The 21,368-nt window shown below is 34.8% G+C and overlaps 1 protein-coding gene across 3 annotated transcripts; it reads right to left on the reverse strand.

Annotated features, from left to right (window-relative positions):
* Positions 1–233: 233 nt before the first annotated feature.
* Positions 234–21,008, reverse strand: LOC110448726 (cytochrome P450 3A24-like). 3 transcript variants are annotated; one of them, XM_021495116.1, is made up of 15 exons: positions 20,984–21,008; positions 17,068–17,178; positions 15,251–15,347; positions 13,347–13,399; positions 11,461–11,557; positions 11,056–11,178; positions 9,825–9,913; positions 9,308–9,456; positions 7,957–8,093; positions 6,778–6,907; positions 5,889–6,046; positions 4,493–4,581; positions 3,918–4,055; positions 2,372–2,534; positions 234–2,101 (listed from the first exon to the last, which is right to left on the reverse strand). In XM_021495116.1, exons 2-15 carry the CDS (start codon positions 17,148–17,150, stop codon positions 2,030–2,032), a joined length of 1,578 nt encoding a protein of 525 aa, XP_021350791.1. In that variant the 5' UTR covers positions 17,151–17,178; positions 20,984–21,008; the 3' UTR covers positions 234–2,029. The 3 variants fall into 3 exon arrangements, with proteins under 3 accessions (XP_021350791.1, XP_021350790.1, XP_021350789.1); XM_021495115.1 differs by lacking the exon at positions 20,984–21,008 and adding an exon at positions 19,184–19,329; XM_021495114.1 differs by lacking the exon at positions 20,984–21,008 and adding an exon at positions 19,173–19,329.
* Between the last annotated feature and the right edge of the window lie 360 nt (positions 21,009–21,368).

A 21,368-nucleotide genomic window follows, 5' to 3' on the forward strand; every position in this document is an offset into this window, starting at 1 on the left:
CTACATTGCTAAACGCCAACGAACACAGAAAGTTCTCTGATTATAGGCCTATTGATACCGAAAGTATCTGGTGGTCATGTATGTTCCTACACTGACCGAATCACTGTAAATTGTAGTATACAGTCTCATATACTGGAATTTGGTTTACTAACGACATATAGGCAAATGCAACACAGAATGTGAATATATGATGATGACATGTCAGATTGGAATTAAGAATTTAGCAAAACACATTTTAGTTGGATGTAAAAGCTGTTCATTAGCAGTATTTATTGAAGTTGAATTAAATTACGACAATAACGAAATTATAAAACAGAACAAAAAAAACAAGGTATGTGTTCTGCATAAGCATCAACTAGTATGCAGAATCATGGTGAACTATTGCTTTGTCATCAGGTTATAATAAGTTGAAAGCAAACAGAGTCCTATATATCACTGATGTAACAATAAAGACATAAGCCTAAATAATAAAATGGAACGAATTAACTTCACCAAACTCAGGCAAGGCATAAACAATAAAAATGTTTAAGCGATTAGGGTCATATCAATAAAGTTGTGTTTAGTTATTTGCATAAATATGATAACATATTCACCACTCTATCCATTAAAGTCCAATAACGTTGATGCCATTGACCCAGCCTGCGGTCCAACACCGAGTTTTTTCAATTTCGTCACGTAAAAAACTAAGAAAACAACAATACTTTGATACTATAAAGGTAACAGCTTATCTAACCTCTTACCCTTATTCACAAGGATTTATAAAAACAAGATATACATCTAACATGTTAAGCATATATAAGCAAAAATGATGAATATGTGTTTACATACATGTATATAATAACCCCTTTTAATATATCATACACAAGAGTACCGCGGGGCAGAACAATATACGCTCGTCGAATGCCATAAAGTGTTATAAAATTTCTTACATTGAAATAAGATCTGCATCATTCTAAAAGTAGTTAGCTGACATGCTATAAAAATGTAGGAGAAAATCTCCGGACAGGAAAACAAATACTGAAAAAAACAAAGGACAATAACTTTTGCAAAAATTATCGAATCAAAATTCTTTTCAAGGAAACACAACAACATATCATGATTATTTAGCGTCCGAAATTGCAAAGAAATCTGTCAAAAAATGTAGGAGGAAATCTCCGAACAAAAATCAAATACTGAAATGAACAAAGGGCAATAACTTTTGGAAAAAAATTCGAATCAAAATTCTTTTAACGGAGACACAACTTCATATCATGATTATAATGTGTTTCAAGTTTCAAAGAGATCGGTCGAAAAATGTAGGAGGAGATTGCGTGCATCTAGGTGTCAAACCATGCTGTTTCCTGTATACTAAGATACATGTGTGATACTTTATTCTGTAATATACTGTATTAATCAGTCTGTAATATCAAGGTAGTAGAAAACAATATCGTGTGGTGGAAATGTTCTATCTTCTTTCTAACATTTTCAAGGATTAATTTACAATCATCAACAATGGACATGCCTTATTCCTTAGCATATGACCTTACATCACATGATACAACAGAAACCTTGAGCTAATTTGCTATCCCGCATACTTACCATTAATATAAATGTATTTTTACTGAACACACCTAGGTTCGTAATATTAACATTCACTTGAATTGTTTTACTACATTTTTAAATCTCAAATATCAGCAGTATGTGTAATTATTAAAATTACATCTGACACTAACGTTATTACTCACGATCAATGGTATAATTACCGATAACGAGTAAATACAATATATATAATCCTATCAAAAGAAATAAAGAGTTAATCAAACGTCCAAATCAGCTACGCAAATGTAAATTGATGATTGGTGTTCCAAGCTAGCTAATGTTTATTCAAGGTATATATTTTAAAAATACGCAGATGTGTATATAGCATATAAATGTACATTTTATCACTAGTAAAGATTTCTGACTTGACTAGTTACTACGGAGAATTTATAGCAGCCTAATCCTGATACGATGTACACTGTTTAACTCCTCTTCTCAAATACACATTGTCTTAGGTCCTCTTCTCAAATTTTAGGTACAAACCCAATGGAATGTTCCCCATCTTTGAAACCTTGATCGGAATCTGAAATGATAAAAGTAATGTGTCTCTAATGAAAACATATTTTGAAATTTTAAAGTGAGCTCTTCACAAATCTTACTATAAGATATATTTGATACTTATCCTGTCTCCCTGCCAGTTGAAAATAAGAACAAGCACACATCATGGCAGTTTGTTTCTTCTGTCCATCTATGAATCATACCAAAAATATGAAGTATTTCTAGAAAAAAATGTATCCGAATGGAAGTGCGTGTAACTGGCAGTCCCCAATAAGTTTATATAGAAATACATTACCTCTGTCTTTGGGCTTTTTACAGGTCGATACTTCTGCAGGATTCTGACGATAGCTATCTTCAGTTCCAGGAGAGCAAGCCTCATCCCGACACAGTTGCGGGGTCCAGCGCCAAACGGCATGAAGACAAGCGGGTCTCTGTTAGCTTTGGCCTCTGGTGTAAATCTAAGTTAATGTTCAAGTAAGGTATAACAGTATTGCATTATAACATACAAAACACTCTCACTAAACTAAAATTACCTGTAAAGCATTCAGTTTCAATATACTAATGTTCAACTGATCTTATAACAATTATCCATTTTTTGTTTCATTTTGCATGTTTTTAGAAAATGCTACCTATATGTAAGTGCTGCTAGTTTTCAATTACACTCATGTCTGTGAGATGGAAATGTTTGTAGTCATATATCGTCCCCTTCCAAATCTGTCCGGTCATACCTGTTCTTCATCCACATTCAAAGTTATTGATTGTTAATAGTTCTGACGGTAAATATAAATAGTGTTCAGTCCGTGAGGTAAAAAGGTTGTGATCTGGTCATTCCCATCTTTTATCCTCAAACCAACCCGAGAACTATATGAGCCATCAGCTGATACTGTTGTTTCGGACTGATAGGATAAGATATGGAAAATTAACACACGATAGCATCAAAGATAGTATGTCATAAATTACATACATAGAGACAATGCACTACTTCCTTCATATATACAAAACCAATAAGTGTTTATATAATATTTTTTATACCGTTTTCAATTCATCTTTCGCTCCCGTATGAGAACAATGTTTCGGAAATTCGTCATATCGATGACAATAATCTAGTTGAAAATACTATCTAAATGATTAAATATGATCCTGTTATACGGATGGTTCAATATATTGTAACAGGAAAGAGAATAGTATGCTTCCACCGGGGATCTAACCCTCGATCTCCAGGTTCCTAGTTGGACGCTCTACCACTGAGCTAAAGGGAAATTCCCTCTAGCTCGAAGCTAGAAGGCGACCTTAATCCTATGTACAATTGAACCCTGTCACACTACCCCCCCCCCCTCCCCCCTTTTTAAATGTGTTCGCCCTCGAACACCACAACCCAGGTTCGTTAGTAGGTTTAGTAATAAGTTGTTGATAACTCATTTTTTTACGCAAGTGGCAGAAGGCATTGTCGGTTAGTAGACTTTTTACTGATATCGATATTGAAGTCTCCCATGATGATGCCCTCGCAGCCTTGTAGATGGTTATCGAACTTGTGCAAGCTGCCATAGAAATGAACCTTCCTATGAAGTTTGAGATGAATATTTAAAATTACTGAAGATATTGAGCGGAAACTTTCTACAAAGGGCCATCACTCTGTAAATAAAAGGCGAATAATTTTGGCCCGAACGCCCGCCCGCCAGCCCGCGTGAAAACATAATACGTCCCGTCATTCGACGAGCGTATAAAAACTGACCCATTAATTGACGTGTCTCGTATATCATCAAGATGATAAACAACGCTTGGAAGATACACCCAACTTATACACTTATTATCACTATACATAATAAACCATGTTCTCTTACCTTTCCGGGTCAAATTTCTCTGGTTCAGGCCAGTACTCGGGATCCATCTGTATGGCACCCACCGGTATGTTTATAATCATTCCTTTCGGGATCCTGATATTTCCGATGGTGACGTCATTGCTAGCCACACGATCAAGTCTATATTAGTAAAGTACAAAATATTTAAATATTTGAATTCATATATATTTGGATAGATAATGTAACTTGAAATATACCAAAATAATTTTCAGCGTAATTTTCCTTGCCCTCTTAGATATGAAATTCACAATCAGGGCTCATCTATAATACATATTATCTCATTATTTATTAATAAGGTTTAAGAAATGACTAAACGGATGACTGTTTAACAGGGGCAATGAAGTCAATATTTAAGATAGAAAGTCGAAACGGAAAAGAAAAGAAAAGCCTAGCATTGCAATAACTGCAGCTAGATTATTAATGTCGCTTATTCTAACATTCCCTTATCAAAAGACTCAGAACAAACCAGCAGGAAGTCTGACATTAACGACTATTTAGCAAGGAACACGACAACGCGTCATGATGTAGACACAGTATAGAGTGATAAAATAACTCACCTAGCCGCGGCAGGGAACAGCCTCATCGTCTCATGAATACACATTTCCACATAAGAGAGTTTAGCGACATTATCATAGTTCGGTGCTTGCTGAAATGTTAAAAACAACATTGTTAGAATCGGTACATGTACTTGTTGTTCCAAATCAGTAATAAAGCATGTGCATATTTTACGAATGTATGCAATCGACGTAGCTTAATAGAGTAATGTATAATTAACCAATGATATTAAATAATAGTATAATGTATCCAAAGCTCTACCATATCTTATTAAACTTATCGTAGTTTCAAGTACATTGCCCACTCCGTTATATTGCGAACACACCTAAAAATTACGTATTGGAAATAAAGTCTGCGAATTGCCCACTCCGATAGATTGCCCACGGGTTAGTTTAACACGCATTGAATTCCTGGATTACTTGCAGCGTCATGTATATGTAGGTCTCACTTTATGCATGTATATTCCTGATATACTAATAAAGGGTGGATTGGTCGAGTGTAAATACTCCGGCCCTCCAAGCAGACAGATGGTTTTCGATCCCCGTAGTCGTCGTATGCATGGACTATTCAGAGGAAATGTTATTCTCCTGCCCACACAACTCCAACAGCCAAGGTGGAGTATAAAATAGTCTGTGGTGGATCTTACGCCGTAGCATTTAAGTAAGGTGGCAATATAAAGGATACCGTTAGAAGAACGGTCCCACTACAAACAGAACACAATACATCTCCAGCATATAGGTAGGCATATACGCATAGGGAGATATCAGCCAGATGTCATAGTTCTAGTAGTAAGCGCCTGATAAGGCAGCTCCTACACATTCCTCAAAATTGTATTGGTTAATGTATATGCTAATTGTATTGATTGTATAAATTGTATATCTATGTTCTGTAAAGCGCTTTAGAGTGGCTTATTCTAGCTAGATAGGGCGCTATATTAAATGGTGTATATTATCATTAAAACTCCTTTCACTAAGTACTCGAATTAATACTCTAACTAGACGATATGATACAGTGTCGGTTATATGATAAAACTTGAGAATATCTGTAAGTTTTGTTTTGTTCTTTTGTAATTGATGATGTACACGATTTTTGTATCTGAAACATATCACATAGCGCCTTCCTTTATAGCTATTTGTATAGCAGTACGCTTCATCAAATAGCCCGCAGAGAGGAATTTTTGACTAATTGCGAAAGGGTGGAGCCTCTTTAAAAAATGTGTAACGGGCGGGGCAATATGCGACAAATTGCAGTTGTTACAGTCCATTCACTGAGGTGTATTGACCGAGTCATGAACAAAAGTACAGTATGAGTACTTATTATCCGCAAAATTGTGACCATATCACTAACAATATAAGTTGTGTCCGGGGACATTACATTATATCGGTAAAGATTACTTACCCCATTTAACTTATCATCAATTTCCTGTAGGAGGTTGTCACAGATTTCAGGGTAGAGGACTAAATGGTACATGAGGAAGCAAAGAGTGTTGGAGGTCGTGTCATATCCGGCAACGAAAAACAGTGTAGCCTGGGCTGTTATCTCCTCCACAGTCAGTGCTAAAACACATAATGAACAATATATTAAGGAAAATTCAAACTAAATTAAATAGAAAATGTCATGGAAGCATTAATTTTACATCGCAAAAATAATAGAATTGTACTCAAAAAATAAAAGTGCTGTAATAATATTAAAACAACACAATGCAGTGCATAAATGCGCTTGGAATATGACTTATCCCAGCATATTTATTAGAAACAGATAATTTCACGACTATTTAAAAAATAGACAGTGTTAATATATTATGCTCCGTGCTATATTTCTATAACACGAAAAAGAATGTTGTTTTTGCTTATTTTTACGTTTTCAATGTTTTATTTGTTTTCATTTCCAGGTTCACAACGCACTTTAAAGTCCTAATTCCAAGGTGTTTGTTAAAGAGGTAGAACAGCCAATGGAATAGCTCACGGAACGTTGCCTCGTGTCTTTCCCCGTAAAAATATAGTTCGTGGAAATAAACATTATAATATCGATACAATCTCCATACTTAAATCAATTCATATATTCAATTCCCATTAAATAATAGTCTTACATAAAACGGTGAATGTCATTGAATTATAGAGGTTTTTGGGTTTTTTTTTTTGCTTATCTGCTTTCTTGTGGGGAGGATGTACTCATGTGTTATTGTCTCATAACACGGAACTGGCCTTGGAAGTGTTATATTGTGGCAATGCAGGGCAAATGTAAATATATGTTTATAAAGGATGTAAATAGAGCCATGTAGCCTTACTCTTGCGCGTCCATGTTGACGATGTTTCACTGGCATCATTTCCTTTGAGTACTCCATCTTCTTTCTCCTCCTCTGTTGTCTCATCACCTTTTTCAGCTTTAACCATTATTCCGAGAAAATCAAAATGCTCCTGCAAAAAAAATTAGTTGATTCTTGTAAATTCTAAATGCAGACTATAAACAAAATCGACTGGTTGTCTAGGTTGTCCTTACAATTAAATGCTTGCTTTGCCATCAAGTTTAATTGCTTCAGTTTTCTAAGTAAATGGTTATATAAGCAGTGATTGTAATGAAATTAATATGATAAAGAGCAAATGAGTATTATTTTTTCTATATTAAAGTATATTGATTGTTTTTTAATACTTTGATATATGAAATTGTAATCTAAAATAACTTATAACGAATGTCTAACGATTATCAATGTCTAACAATCTGAAGCAAAGCATAATCGCTAAAATTGTTTATTGATTTATCTTAGTTATTCTAGTCTTTTTTGTTTGCCTCTTATCTGGTCACTGTAAACGTCAGTACACGTCCTAAAAGAACAAATTAATTAAGTTAGTCGTCAGCTAACATGTCCAATATCAATGGGAAAATATGTCATGACTTTTCCGTTTCTTGATAGCATATTATTGGTGATTGCATTTTTGTCGGTCAATTTGAGACATGGATTTAATAAATGAAATATTTTATTTAAACCTAGAGATCACTGGATATATTTGGAATATTTTAATTGACGGACATTTTCGTAATTTGTCAAATGGAAACATAGAGAAGCAATATCTGACCTTTTCAAAAATGCATATGTGTAAGCATCTGATGAATGATTATGGGGATTTGTGTATCCGATGCAATCAACGCAAGGACTTTATACAATGTGTATACATGATAGGAATGTTGTTCTGAAGGTTGCTCGGATATTGATAAAACGGTTCCTGTCAATGTACATGCATATTTATTATCGATTTATGTTTCTGAGTACAGACGTATTTCTTTTTATTTCCTTTTCTTCCTTAAACTTTATTTTTATGGTTGTCGTTATACATGTCCATAGATTAAGTTGGTGATTGCTAAATATTTGAATAAAAATCCGTTTGTAAAGGCAAGTATACATACATATTGTATGATTGAATAATTATATAATTGTTTCGTATATATGAGGAAAAAAAATCAAACCTACTCCTGGGGACTGCCGTCTTTCCGTTAAAGCTTTGTCAGTCACACGGGCGAAAAAGTTCATTGCAGTTCTCACTTTTGTGAGGTTGAATCCAAGAAACGCAGATAGTCTCAAAATCCACGCAAGAAACGGTAGAAAGACTGAAAGAATACAAAGGCGTGAAATCATGACACCTGCCAAACACAGAATCTCTTGTCTGTGGAGACAGACAAATGCATCAATTAGCAATTACAAAATACGAGAATAGCAATGTCCATACAAATGTACAACCAAAGAGCCAGTGATTAGTATAGCTGTTTAAATACAAGAAAGGTTGATCAATCTGAGTCGATATCGGCACAAAATCATGGCCAACAGTAATCTTGTGGCAAATAACGGACAACAACAAACTAATACGATACATTTGCAAATCTAAAGGCGCACAGAACTGACGTGCATTAAATCAACTTACATGTAAATGCAGAGTTTAGTATTACTTCACACATTACATGTAATGCATGCTTTCCTCAGTAATGACGGGTTCCATTTGTAATGAAGTGAATTGAGAGGGAAGTTATGGAATACATGCATTTGTAATATTTGTTTTTATATCTTTTTATGACACATGACTTTTCTAAAACTTTAATCCGTATGTACGTGACTGGACACCATAATTACATATATGTACATACCCATGCTGACCCATACTGGGTGATTTATCACCACGGGTACCTTCTAACGTGGATACCCGTTTGCTTTAGCACATGTTCAGGTAACACACCAGTTAAGTAATAAATCAGGCATCGGAGGTTTTGATGCGATGATATGATAAACACGGTAGTATTATGACAATACACAAGTGTCGATTATCTACGATTAGGCGTCAAGGTTCCGAAATTTGCATATTTAGAGCCTCAAGTTATAAGCGTCGCGGGCATAGTCAGAAAGACAAATACTAAACAAAATCAACGCAATGGCCTGCAGATATTTGCATGAATTGTCTGTCAAAGTTTTCTGCGATGGTAGCACATCATGATTACAAGTCAACACACCTACAACAAGGACTGTTGGTGTGAACATCGAAATAGCCAAATACCGACAGCAATTAGAGTATTACTTTTTGTGGCCAAAATCTGTATTCGAACGTTCGAAATTTAAGGCTGGGTCTGAAATAAGATGACTGATTATAAATATTTTCAATGTGTTCAAACTCTGCTGATTTGAATAAATAGATGGTTGACCTTTATATCATTAGATCACGGGTTGACCTTTATATCATTACATCACGTTTAAATACACATGCTTTTATTTTAATATCCTTGAAAACTTTAACAAATGAGTTAGAATAACCACTATCATTATTGCGTTTACTTACAAACAATGACCACCATCACTGCCATAGAAGTTGAATCTGAGAAACATCTGGCATGTTTCGTAAAAGGATTATCCGGGTTATTTTGACTGTTAACGTCCAGACCAAATGCAGTGCTAGCAATCACATCCATAGTGAAGCCTCCTATGAACCTGCGTGAGAAACATAATTGTTGGGCTTAACATTACGGAAAGGTAGATCCAGAAATACGTCGCTACAGCTGGATTTGTATTCCTTTTTAATTTGTTTACTTTTATAGTATGTTGAGCTTATTAAACGTATGAATATAGAATGAAAGCAATAATTCATATACCAATATATCAATTAGTGTGTTATCCTGGTTAGGTTAACCTAATACTACACCAGCGAAGGTTTATTATTTTCTAAACAAATAGCGGAGTGATCTCAAATGAGATATGATCTTAAGTTAATGCCTCTCTATCCATTAATTATTCCAACCTTCGTTTTGTGAATATCAAGAGGAGGAAAATTTCGTCCAAAAGTAATGCATGCTTTTTACCCTTTCATATCGATGTCTTCATCTTCTTTGATCTTTTGATCGATGTGTTCCATGAACTTGTCAGCAGAGTTGTTAATTAAAGGTGTCATCTTATACAAAGTAAAATAGAAAAAAAATACATGCCTAGCATTAATAAGACAAGGTTAATAGCAGACATCAAAGTCGATACCAAACCGACATTTAAGCATCCGGAGAGACATCGTGAACTTCACAAAAACTGAAAAGCTTATAGAAGATATAAGTAATCATAACTCAATGTGTATCATGAACGACGTGGAACACTGGATGAGGTGATCAAATATATATAATAGGTAACATATATTACAGGGTAACATGATGCATTGTTTATCCATAGCGTCAAACATTACAGCCTACTTAGATTGATGCAACATTGTTTGAACGGCATATACTGTACTTTATTCGCTAACGTATCACCGTCTCATGTTTCATACTTGATTTTATGCAATGTATTAGTGACCTATGTAAAATATACTGCCTCTCATTTTGATAACATTTCCCAAAGTTAACCATTCAACGTAACTGAATGCATTCCGCAGATGACGTACATTATTTGCTTAATAGATATTCTCTGTTTACTGTTTACTTTCAACATCGTTAGACAGATGTTTATTATAATAGAGACCCTTTTTTTAACTACGTGTAATATTTATGTCGGGTAATTGCAATGAAAAAGTATAAGGATAGAAGTGACGGGAGTAGAAAGACGATTGATGAATGGAGAGGGATAGAAACAAAGGGCGATGAGGGGTTCAAGGGACGTGGAAATAAATGGAGGCAGGACACAGATTAAATATGAAACACAGGAATGAGAAATAGATCGATGGGGAGAATAAGATTGGACAGGGTAAGGAGGTGACAATGAAAAAGGATTGGAAACGGAAGGTATTCATGAGGAGGGAAAAGACCGGGGTTATTCAAGTAACTTAAGATATGTGAATGAACAGGATAGATAGAAAAAGGTTGAGACAAACGGGAAAGGGTGGCTGGAAACAGTATGGGGTGAATAGTTTGTTGGAAATGTTAAGAAGTATGAAGAACTTATAATATAATGAAGGAAACTGAAAGGGAAAGAATAATTGTAATTTATTATTGAAGGCTTAATAGTGTTTCTAGGTAAATCATGTAACTCGTGTGTGAGGGTACGGAGCTTGAGAATCGGAATATCCCAGGAGATCTTACAAACATGTATGATATAGCTAGACTTATTTACCTGTCGCAACTTCTTGCCACTAAACGTTGGGCTGATGGTATTTCGAACAAAACGCCAATGGTCATCCTGTAGTTGCGTGAGCATGGAATTCATTTTGGAATCGGAAAATTTCTTAAATGTGTCCTAAACGTGAAAAAAAGAATAATTTAATCTTCGTTTTGTAAGAGGAGGCAACTTGGTCATACTGCAAAACTCCAACAAATGCTTTTATCAATCCAACAAGTATTCACTCAAATGACATTAAATAGGTTTTCAGTACAAACTCTTGCTTTCCGCTATCGTTAATTATAATTAACAGTGCATTTTCTGTCATTTGTATCGCTCGTGAACGAATACTTCCATAAAAGATAAAGTTAAGAACGTAATTAGGTACATGGAAATGATGTTTAATTTAATAATGCATACCCTCCTGTTGACAAAGTTTTTGAAGTCTTTCACCATAATATCCTTAAGAAGAGCGGGATCAGCGATGTACAGGACCGGGATATACGACTCATACATTCTGTGTCATAAAATAAAAATTATTTGATATATTCACGATACGTAAGAAAAAATCAACATATGTGCGTATGTAGTATGGTGAAATATATAACTAGGGAGAGAAAATGTTGGAAAAAATAATGAAAATAATTAACGAAGACTGCTTATGTCTCGAGTTCATTATTTTCCTATCATTTTTGAATCCCGAGTTATATTTTAACTGTTATAGATAAACATATATTGATATTATCTATCCTTCCACGTAAAATATAATGAAAGTCTTTTCCGTATCTACCTCAATGTCCAAACGCTTTGACAAGAAGGTGACCTAGATAATATAATCATTAAAATTAGGCTCTTCTTTGTCATGTGATGCCTTTTGTCTTAATTTTACAATAGGTTTATATTTCATTTCTAACTGTGTGGGATCAATTTCGGAAGGACGAAAACAATGAACATTGACTGACGTCATACTTTATGCCAGGTGTTTATTTTACTCAATCCAATCCACCAATCTATCGACATCGCTCATCAACACATGACATTAGCATTTGACAAATATACAAACACTGTTTCAGGGTTTTTCGCAGTCAGCCTGCCAACTTTTTAGATATAAATGAGGTTAACGTCAGCCGCGTGCGGAGACCCGTGGAGTGATTGGCTGGAAGTGCAGTTATTTATTTCGCTTAACCAACCAACACTGTATGTTTCGGCAAGCGCTGTCCTCAACCTCATTATTATTCAAAATAGTGGCAGGCTGACTGCGAAAAATTTTAAAACTTTGAAATGGCGTGTTTTTTGAGAATACATTTTACGTGCATATAGGAGGTTTCTAAAAAATGTATCCATCTTTCAAACGGTATTAAGCATTTTCCCGTAGATCAGCTAGAAATGTTTTTTTTGATACAAGATAGTAAGGTTGGGTCGACATTTCGACATCGAGAGCTTTCCTCCATTCTCGGTTATATGGCCATTGGGGTGTCATTTTTACCGAAAGTCGATCTAAACCCCTAAAACATGTCAAATTACTCTGAACACGTTAGTTTAGGTCCAAATATAGCTGTAAAAAATTCTCAGGTCCTGTGGTTTAAAGTGGATCTAGAGGTAAAACAGATTTTTTTGTGTTTGTCCACTAGCAAATCTTCAATACCATACAATAGCCTATGGTAATTAACCAGTGTAAAATGTTGTTACACCGAAAGTGTGGCAGAATTAAGCTTTAAACATGTAATAAACTAGCTAATTAATGGAGATAGGGAAAACCGAAGTACACTGTTCTCCTAGCTGCAAAGTGGGATCTGGTTGTCAGTATTCGTGGTGTATTCAGTATACTTCACGCATCAGTTTATCCATCGATTGACATAGACGTTAACGTGTGTGTAACAAAATGATGTCTACTAGTATGATAAACACATAGTTACTATAGGTAAACATGGGCATTTAGCTTAATAGAAACACAAGAGAAAAACATATTCATTGACAATGACTCGATTCCCTTCCCCGCCATCCTATATGACAGCACTGTTCGACTCCCTAATGCATTAACGTGTAGTAATGCATCAAAATACATGTGTTTGCTTAAAGTAACTGAACATATCAATAAACAAAATAAATGAATAACAAATAGCTTAGTTATATCTTCATTTATGTCAATACGCATCAAGGGACAATAATTCGGTTTATAAAATTATAATCAATATTTTCAGATAATCGTAAATTATATTCATAAACGAATTATGCAGTCTGCATAAAATGAATCAAGTTCAGAGTATAAGTTTTTTATTCAATCATTTGTTTTTACAAAGACTTACCCAAACACTTTGCCATATTTGCGGTACATATCTAGCTCTGTTTTAATAATCCCCTGGAATATAAAACAAGATGACTAGTTAAACACAAAGCAATTTCTTTAGTGTATAAGCCCATTAACCCCACATAAAAAATATAAAACTAATAACACATACTTTTAGATCCCTCACTACTAACCACAATCACCACGGTTTTTTGTTACGTTTGAATTTAGAGAAACATTTCAATAAAAGACATGAACCAGAAAGTGAGAGATTCAACTTTATAACCCCATGTGATTGGAATGAAAGAATCACACCTGATTGTTTGGCAATGCTAAGTATTATACATTGTTTTAAGGTAGGTGGGATACGTCCATACCGATCTTGATAATCATTGGAAAGTAACCTGCAAATGGAATGAAATCAAAATCTGACTCGAAACAACCCCAACTCAATCAAGACCCAACTCTAAACCCCACAGAAACGTTAGCTATTATTTGTCTGGTACAGGTAATTCGGTTCGATTAACAACCAAGTTCAGGATTAAGTAAAACTGTTTTATCCTGATTTCAATTATTTAGTATAAAAATATGTTTCAAAGCTTCAGAAAAAGCGGAAATAATACTTTTTCGCGCAACACGCACTACTTAAGTCGAATTTCTGCCATGTACACAAATACTCTCCTACCCTTATTGCCATGTACTATACATTAGTAGTGAACGGGGTTTACTTATTGTACATTGGCCATTGTCATCTCTCATTATGATACATTATTGGTGAAGGAGATATATTTCATGTACATAAACACTTTCCAATTTGTACCTTCATTCTGTTTCACTTGTGTAGAGGGATTCATTTGAAGTACATTAAGACTTTTCAACTCTCATTATAAAACATCCTTAGTTAATGGCGTATATTTCATGTATATCAAAACTTTAAAATTCCTATTATCATATTTAACTAGAGTAGGTGATGTTTTAATGCACATTAACATTTCCATAATACACATTAATATTTCAATATCTGACACATCAGTAGTATAGGGGATATGATATGCACAGTTAGACTTGCATTATGAAACTTTTTAAGTATTACATCATTACCCGACATTAATGAAGTGAAATAAAACGCTCACGTGGTTATAACTACTTATTCAGTGTATATTCGTGTAAAATCAGACATCGGGAGATACAACCCATTGAAACAGCCTTTCGATGCTATGCTAGAATGGATTAAACACCGAACACAACAATTGAAGTTATACCCATTTAAAACAATTGCTCGAACAAAATGATGTAAACATGTAAAACACATGTGTATAGAAATACGTATAAGATAGTGACCGTTTATTCACCAAGGGTCATTAATGGATATGGTTCAAGTGTACTACAGCACAAATCGACAACTGTATGGGTAAAATGATCAAAAGTGTTAACAAATATACAAAAACATCTCTGATTGTACATCATTATTTATAATCACATTTAACACAAGTGTTTTATATTCTTACCTACTGGTTGTTTAGATCAAAAACAGTTGACTGATGTTTATAAGATTTTTCTAACTTCAAAGTTTCAAATTTTAAGAGAAACGTGCTTTAACTTTTTTGGTTCCTTTATGAATAACTGACAAGATGAACATAATCACGCTCTAGAGCTGTCACGAGATTTGGACCTCCCTTCCACATAACTTTGTTATTGAGTAATCGATACGGTTGTTTACAAATGGGACATGCCTCCTAGTAATATTTTAGGAGTGATACCCACGCTTGTTGATGGATTTGCAAAAAAATAAATAGCAAAATTAAAATCAAATTAACTTTGTCACCAAATATCGCGAGACGTAAAGTCGACAATGATTTACCCATCAGAGCTTCATAATATAAACGTATTCAAACATAAATTTAACATGGAGCGTGCACGTACATCCTTGATGAACATCCTCATGTTTCCAAATACTGGATTAGGCTTAGGACCGTCAATTCCCATCTTCTTAAATGTGTTATGATCCCAAGACATGTATCTACAATTTATCAAACAGAAAATATGAATCATAGAGTTCACGCATAACAAAACGTACGGTCACGTGTTCTTTCGTGACCTATGATATGACCGCAGCTTAACACTGATAACTAAATCACTCGGATGTCAGCAGTAAAAACATTGTTTAGTGACACTAACGTTATACCCAGTAAAGAAAAATGTCCGTATAATACAGTTCACACAAAAAAGATAAATAAATCAGATATATACATAATGAAAGTAATAGGAAATACTATTCACAGGGGCATGGATCGCTTTACTTGTAATATAAAAAATAGGGGTCTCCTATACTAATATATACAAAGGGATATAACGACAGACTGAAATCCGTTACCCCCTTTTCTCTTTCAGCTTGTGTCAATCACAAATCTTTGTCCATATTGGATATACCTCGATTGAATATTGAAGACAATTGATTTATTTACAAAATGAAACCATAACTACGACTGTCTGACACATCGTTATCCACTGACACCGCTTTAAAGTCGCAATTACATCATTAAATTGCGACCGAACCAAATTCTATACTCACGAGAAATGCCCAAGTTTCGCGGATAATCTCTATGAATATATCCAAGGAATGGTTTAAATCCTTATTTAATATCCTCAAACCAATACATGATGTCCCGCCCTATCTTTGGCTACCTGTATGTATGCGAAAGGGAAGCTATTCCAAAAATGTTACCTCATTTGTTTTCCGCCACTGATAGGGCGGGACATCATTCTGTGCGGAGCGTAAAATAATTCGAAAGAAAATGGAGCCTATTTGTCGACTGCTGCTGTGTAATGCAGGTGTGCGAGGGGGAAAATCCCCATATACCACTTGTCATGTGTAGAAACTGATCGACGTAGTATTTCAGAGAAGCTGGCAGCACATATATTGGATTGAGAATATTAATTATAAGGATTTATCGAGATTATCCGCGAAACTTGGTCATTTCTCGTGAGTATAGAATTTGGTTCGGTCGCAATTCAATGATGTAATTGCGACTTTAAAGCGGTGTCAGTGGATAACTATGTGTCAGACAGTCGTAGTTATGGTTTCATTTTGTAAATAAATCAACTGTCTTCGATATTCAACTGAGGTATATCCAATATGGACAAAGATTTGTGATTGACACGAGCTGAAAGAGAAAAGGGGGTAACGGATTTCAGTCTGTCGTTATATCCCTTTGTATATATTAGTATAGGAGACCCCTATTTCTTTTATATTACAAGTAAAGCGATCCATGCCCCTGTGATACTATTGTCAAAACGCCACCATTGTAAAGTAGAGCCTTGAATCTACCTTTTATACCCAACAACAATTGTTTACATCGTGGTTTCACTTACAGGGACCTGAACATTTGTTACATTTATATTTGGACCTAAACTAAGGTGTTCAGAGTATTTTCACATGTTATGGGGGTTTGGATCAATTTTCCGTAAAAATGACACCCCCAATGCTCATATATACGAGCTTTCGGTAAATACGATCATATATACGAGTTTCTCGTAGATATGATCATTGGGGGTGTCAGTTTTACGGAAAGTCGATCTAAACCCCTAAAACATGTAAAATTACTCTTAACACCTTAAATAAAGTCCAAATATAGCTGTAACAAATTAGCAGATCCCTGTGCACATATCCTCTCCTGTGGGTACCAGCGCCCACAGACCTGTTCATGGTGACTAATTTAACACTATCAATCAATACTTACATGACGTAGGTCACCACCAGCCCGACCAACAACATCACCCATTGAAGCCATGTCGGAATATCCACCAACCCCAGCACCTCCATTGCCTCCAGTTAAGTTCAGCTCACAGGGCTGGAGAGACACAGTGAAATACTAGGTAAACAATTAAAGGGACAGTTAAGGGAAGTAAGTTTCTTATAACGTTGTGACAAAATTCTTCATGATTGTATAGGTTGATACTCCTTATTAACAATTCATGTCGAGAAATTGGCAAGAGACAATGTTTTCTTGGCGTACAGTTGTACGTTTTAGCGGCAGCAGTCGTGAATTTCTAGCTAACAAAAATGTCTTTCCAGCCGAGGAGAGATTTCTCGCTTTATTAGTCTAGCCTGTCTGGAATACAAGTATATGCATTTATTTTGAATAGAAATCATCTTCCAACATCATCTTAATCTCAAACATCGTTATAAATGATCGAGTGAGCTATTGATATCGTACCTTCCGCGGTTTGAAATTCTCCCTGCAGCACCCTCTCAGTGTGTGCATGCTCTCATTAAAGCTGTTCGTTTTTATTTTAATCCAAATATGAACAGAAATATCTAATTAGAGGTATATATTATGATACTTATAATTCTTACTTGCGATATATTGTGTACGCTTCTAATTGAATATTACGCTATTTTCTGTCGTAGTTAGTTTTATCACAGGCTTTCCCAAAAGATGAATCTGACCACACTGGACGTTGAATTCAGGTCATGTCATTATCAACTACGTGCACTTTCGTTAGGAGATATCGACTCGATATTCAGGTTGTCACTTGACTAAATAGCCCCTTTAAGGTCATACATTGTACAGGTATGCACATAGTGGTACCAGCAATGTTTGCAAAGTCTCATTCAGTACATTATATCTATTGGAACAGAATGTGTATCTGTATTCAAAAGTCATCGGTTTTGAGTTAAAATAACGTTTCTGCTTTCACTTCAGAATTTGCAGTTCGGCGGTGGGTAACGAAATTACTTCCTCTGCAATATACCGATTTATGTCGTCAAATTATGGGATGTTTTAGCAGTAATGCTGCCTTAGAAAAGAAATCGACCGGAAATGAAAACTGCAAACACAATAGGATAACTAAGATTTAACAAAAACGCTTTGAGAGACCTCAAAACTGACAGACACGCAAGTGTGACCCCTATCGCCCCTATCGTCGACTATTATCAATGATTAAAGCTTTTACGTAAGCTATTGTTTTTAATGATATATTCTAACGATCTCGTACAATTGCCAACAAAATATCTAGTTATGCACATATTTCTTTTCTTATACGACTATACAGCTTTGAAAAAACGACAGCAAATGAAGATTTTCAAACAAAATGACACATTTAAAAAAATTACGGTAGCTGCATGATATACTGCCGTTATGACTGTCCTCCTATCATCGAATAAAATTGATGTTTTATGAGATAAAGTAGACTTTTATCGTATGACACCATATTTTTATTGTTCTGTTTAAAGAGTCCCCGTACTATTGTTTAAAATGTAACTGTGTATTTGGAACTTTTTCCGGCATGGCTATAGCTAGGGTATGATAGAAACCATTAACTTGTGGAACTATACAAAGTTCAGTCATTTCATTGTAACAATACAGTGGAGCAGTGCGTTGTCACTCGAACCACCTGACTTATAACTGGTCAATGGTAGCATTCTCGTCCTCTCGCGCTTTATTAATAACCAAAACGAAATTACGGGAAGGTTACTGAAGGAACGAAAAATACAGCGGAATAATCTAGTCCTTCGCCAGCAATGGGACAGGGACCCTTAAGTGTCACCCTCGCTAATTGTACCGTACTTCCTATCTGCTGCCGAGTCGACTAGGGCAGACTGTGACCGCTGTTAGGACGAGCACTATAACCAATAGGTTTACATTCAATCAATAAAAGCACATAGCAGGTACACAATGTACTTGTCAATTGAAAATCCTAGGCATAATATGTTGACAGTGACTGTAAACTTATAACCTGCCCGTATCTGTATGTACATGTAAGTAGACTGCGTTATATGCACACACTTGCGTTCCTGTCAATACTGCATAACTATACCTGTACATGTTCACGATATACGTACCTCGTACCTACCTTGATCTCCGCCTAGCTTGTCTGTCAAAGTGAGAGATTTACGAAACTGCTTTCTAAGCTATATTGCGCGAGAAATTGAAATATCCTTCAGTCAACAGCTCGTGATTACTAAGCCGTATGTCAAGGTCGAGCTTACTGAGTCAGCAATAGGGTGTTTCTAAGGAGACTCCTGGTCAGTATCTAGCACGTCCGGGTCTATCTATATATACCTATATGTTATACTCCACAGAGACCAAAATGGCTTTGATGCGGAGGGGTCTACAGCATACACATTTCGAATATTATCAAGGGTCGTATTTCAACAAAACTTTTTTTTTTCAAGAAATTATTAAGGTTTATATAGCTATATCGTAATATTTCTCTCGTTCTTAACGTGCGTTTTAAAGGACAAACTGGTTACCGTACATGATAACGACCCGAGCAGAGGAGCAGGCTAAGCAAATCGATCAGATGAAATAAAAGGTTTCTTATATTATGTTGGCTTATATATGACGTTTCTCACCACACGACAGTATAATGTATGGCCTACGGTAGATTTTGTATTGTTGATGATTGGAGGCTAAGAACAAGATAAAGTATACGAACTATGTAATCTTATACACCTACTATCCTAGTGAAGTATAACATGTGCGTCAGACTCACAGCACAATTCTGTTCGGCTCGTAACAACTACATTTTAGGAAAAGCACATTTTTATCCACAGTACAAAATACTTAATATATGTAGAAAATATATATGTCTGTTTTGTCCTTGTCATAATATGTATAGCTCCGATACATAAGAGGCTGATCAATAACTTAATGTATTTATTTATTTTATAAATTCTTATTTTCATTTTTTACATTATGGTAAATGTATTAGAGAAATAACCTCATTGTTAATAATAATACTTCATCGATGATTCATACATAGAAGATAAAAGATACAAGAAGCTTTATTTAGTGTCGTATATGGCATAACATTGAACATCAGCTCTGTGGAGCTATTTTTACGACAAACGTAAGTATAAAAACAGAGGAATAACAAGGTAAAAAGCATTAGTAGAAAAAAGCAGGATTATGCAGCAAAAACTATATACATAGAAACAACAAAGATAATCAGAAAACAGTTTGATGATAGCACATGCATGTTAAAAAGGAAGTGTTCTTATTATAACATAAGCAAAAATATCATAAGCATAAAACATATAAAACCATATCAGATTTAGCAAGCACATATTTCATATAATATCACAGATGGTTAATACGATACTTTATTTTGGAAAATGATGGAATTAAATACTCAGACAAATTAAAGTTAAGTAAGAAGCAAAATACATGTATATCTGGCAAAAATCTGTAGATTTTTGTCATTGTGTAATAAAACAGTATTAAATGGAATTTTTCTAAAAAAAATAACAAAACTTTGTAAACATATACAAGTGTCATCTTTTGATAATGTATCATGCATACTGTTTTGTGTACTTGCCATCCATTATGTCTTTACAAATGTGTATTATTATACTCTGATACCTTATGTTATGTATTGTAATGTATCTGAAGAAACCAATAAGCTTAAAAAACCTTTAAATTTGAAAAGAATATAATAGGGTGAATAAATCATTTATCGGTGATTTATCCTTTGGTTATCTATATATGTTTGAATTTTCATTGTTAAACAACATAAGGCAGTTTGACGCAATATGGTTAACTTCCGGTAATTAGAAAATCAAATAATCTAACTCAGGACATGATCGTCCTTATCTGGTCTGTCGTACATGATTCTTCTTATATAGGTTTCAATTCCAGGATTAATAAATACCTGTCACTACAATGAAGACTGCATTGGATACTGTATAATCACAGAACTAAACTACCCTGTAGTTGTCTGCCAGTAGACCATCTCACAAATGACCTGTGACCAGAGTATAACACCATCCTAATAATTGATACTGATAAAAGAGTTCTTTACAATGAGCAATTTGGATATTTGTACTCAATAACATAATTGTTTATCTAAACCTACGTCAAAAAGGGGAACAACAACACATAAATAAATTGTAAAGCATTTTATTCATGTAAACTATATTGCGCGAGAAATTGAAATATCCTCCAGTCAACGGCTCGTGATTACTAAGCCGTATGTCAAGGTCGAGCTTACTGAGTCAGCAATAGTGTGTTTTTAAGGATAGTCCTGGTCAGTATCT

This window comes from Mizuhopecten yessoensis, unplaced genomic scaffold (assembly GCF_002113885.1).
Source record: "Mizuhopecten yessoensis strain PY_sf001 unplaced genomic scaffold, ASM211388v2 scaffold4223, whole genome shotgun sequence".
NCBI lineage: Eukaryota > Metazoa > Mollusca > Bivalvia > Pectinida > Pectinidae > Mizuhopecten > Mizuhopecten yessoensis.

Coding starts and splice junctions, on each gene's coding strand:
- LOC110448726 (XM_021495116.1), bottom strand. CDS start 17,150: ATGGAGGTGCTGGGGTTGGTGGATATTCCGACATGGCTTCAATGGGTG. Junction 11,179..11,460: donor AAAACTTTGTCAACAGGAGG/GTATGCATTATT, acceptor TTTCACGTTTAG/GACACATTTAAGAAATTTTC. Junction 2,102..2,371: donor TAAAAAGCCCAAAGACAGAG/GTAATGTATTTC, acceptor TTATCATTTCAG/ATTCCGATCAAGGTTTCAAA.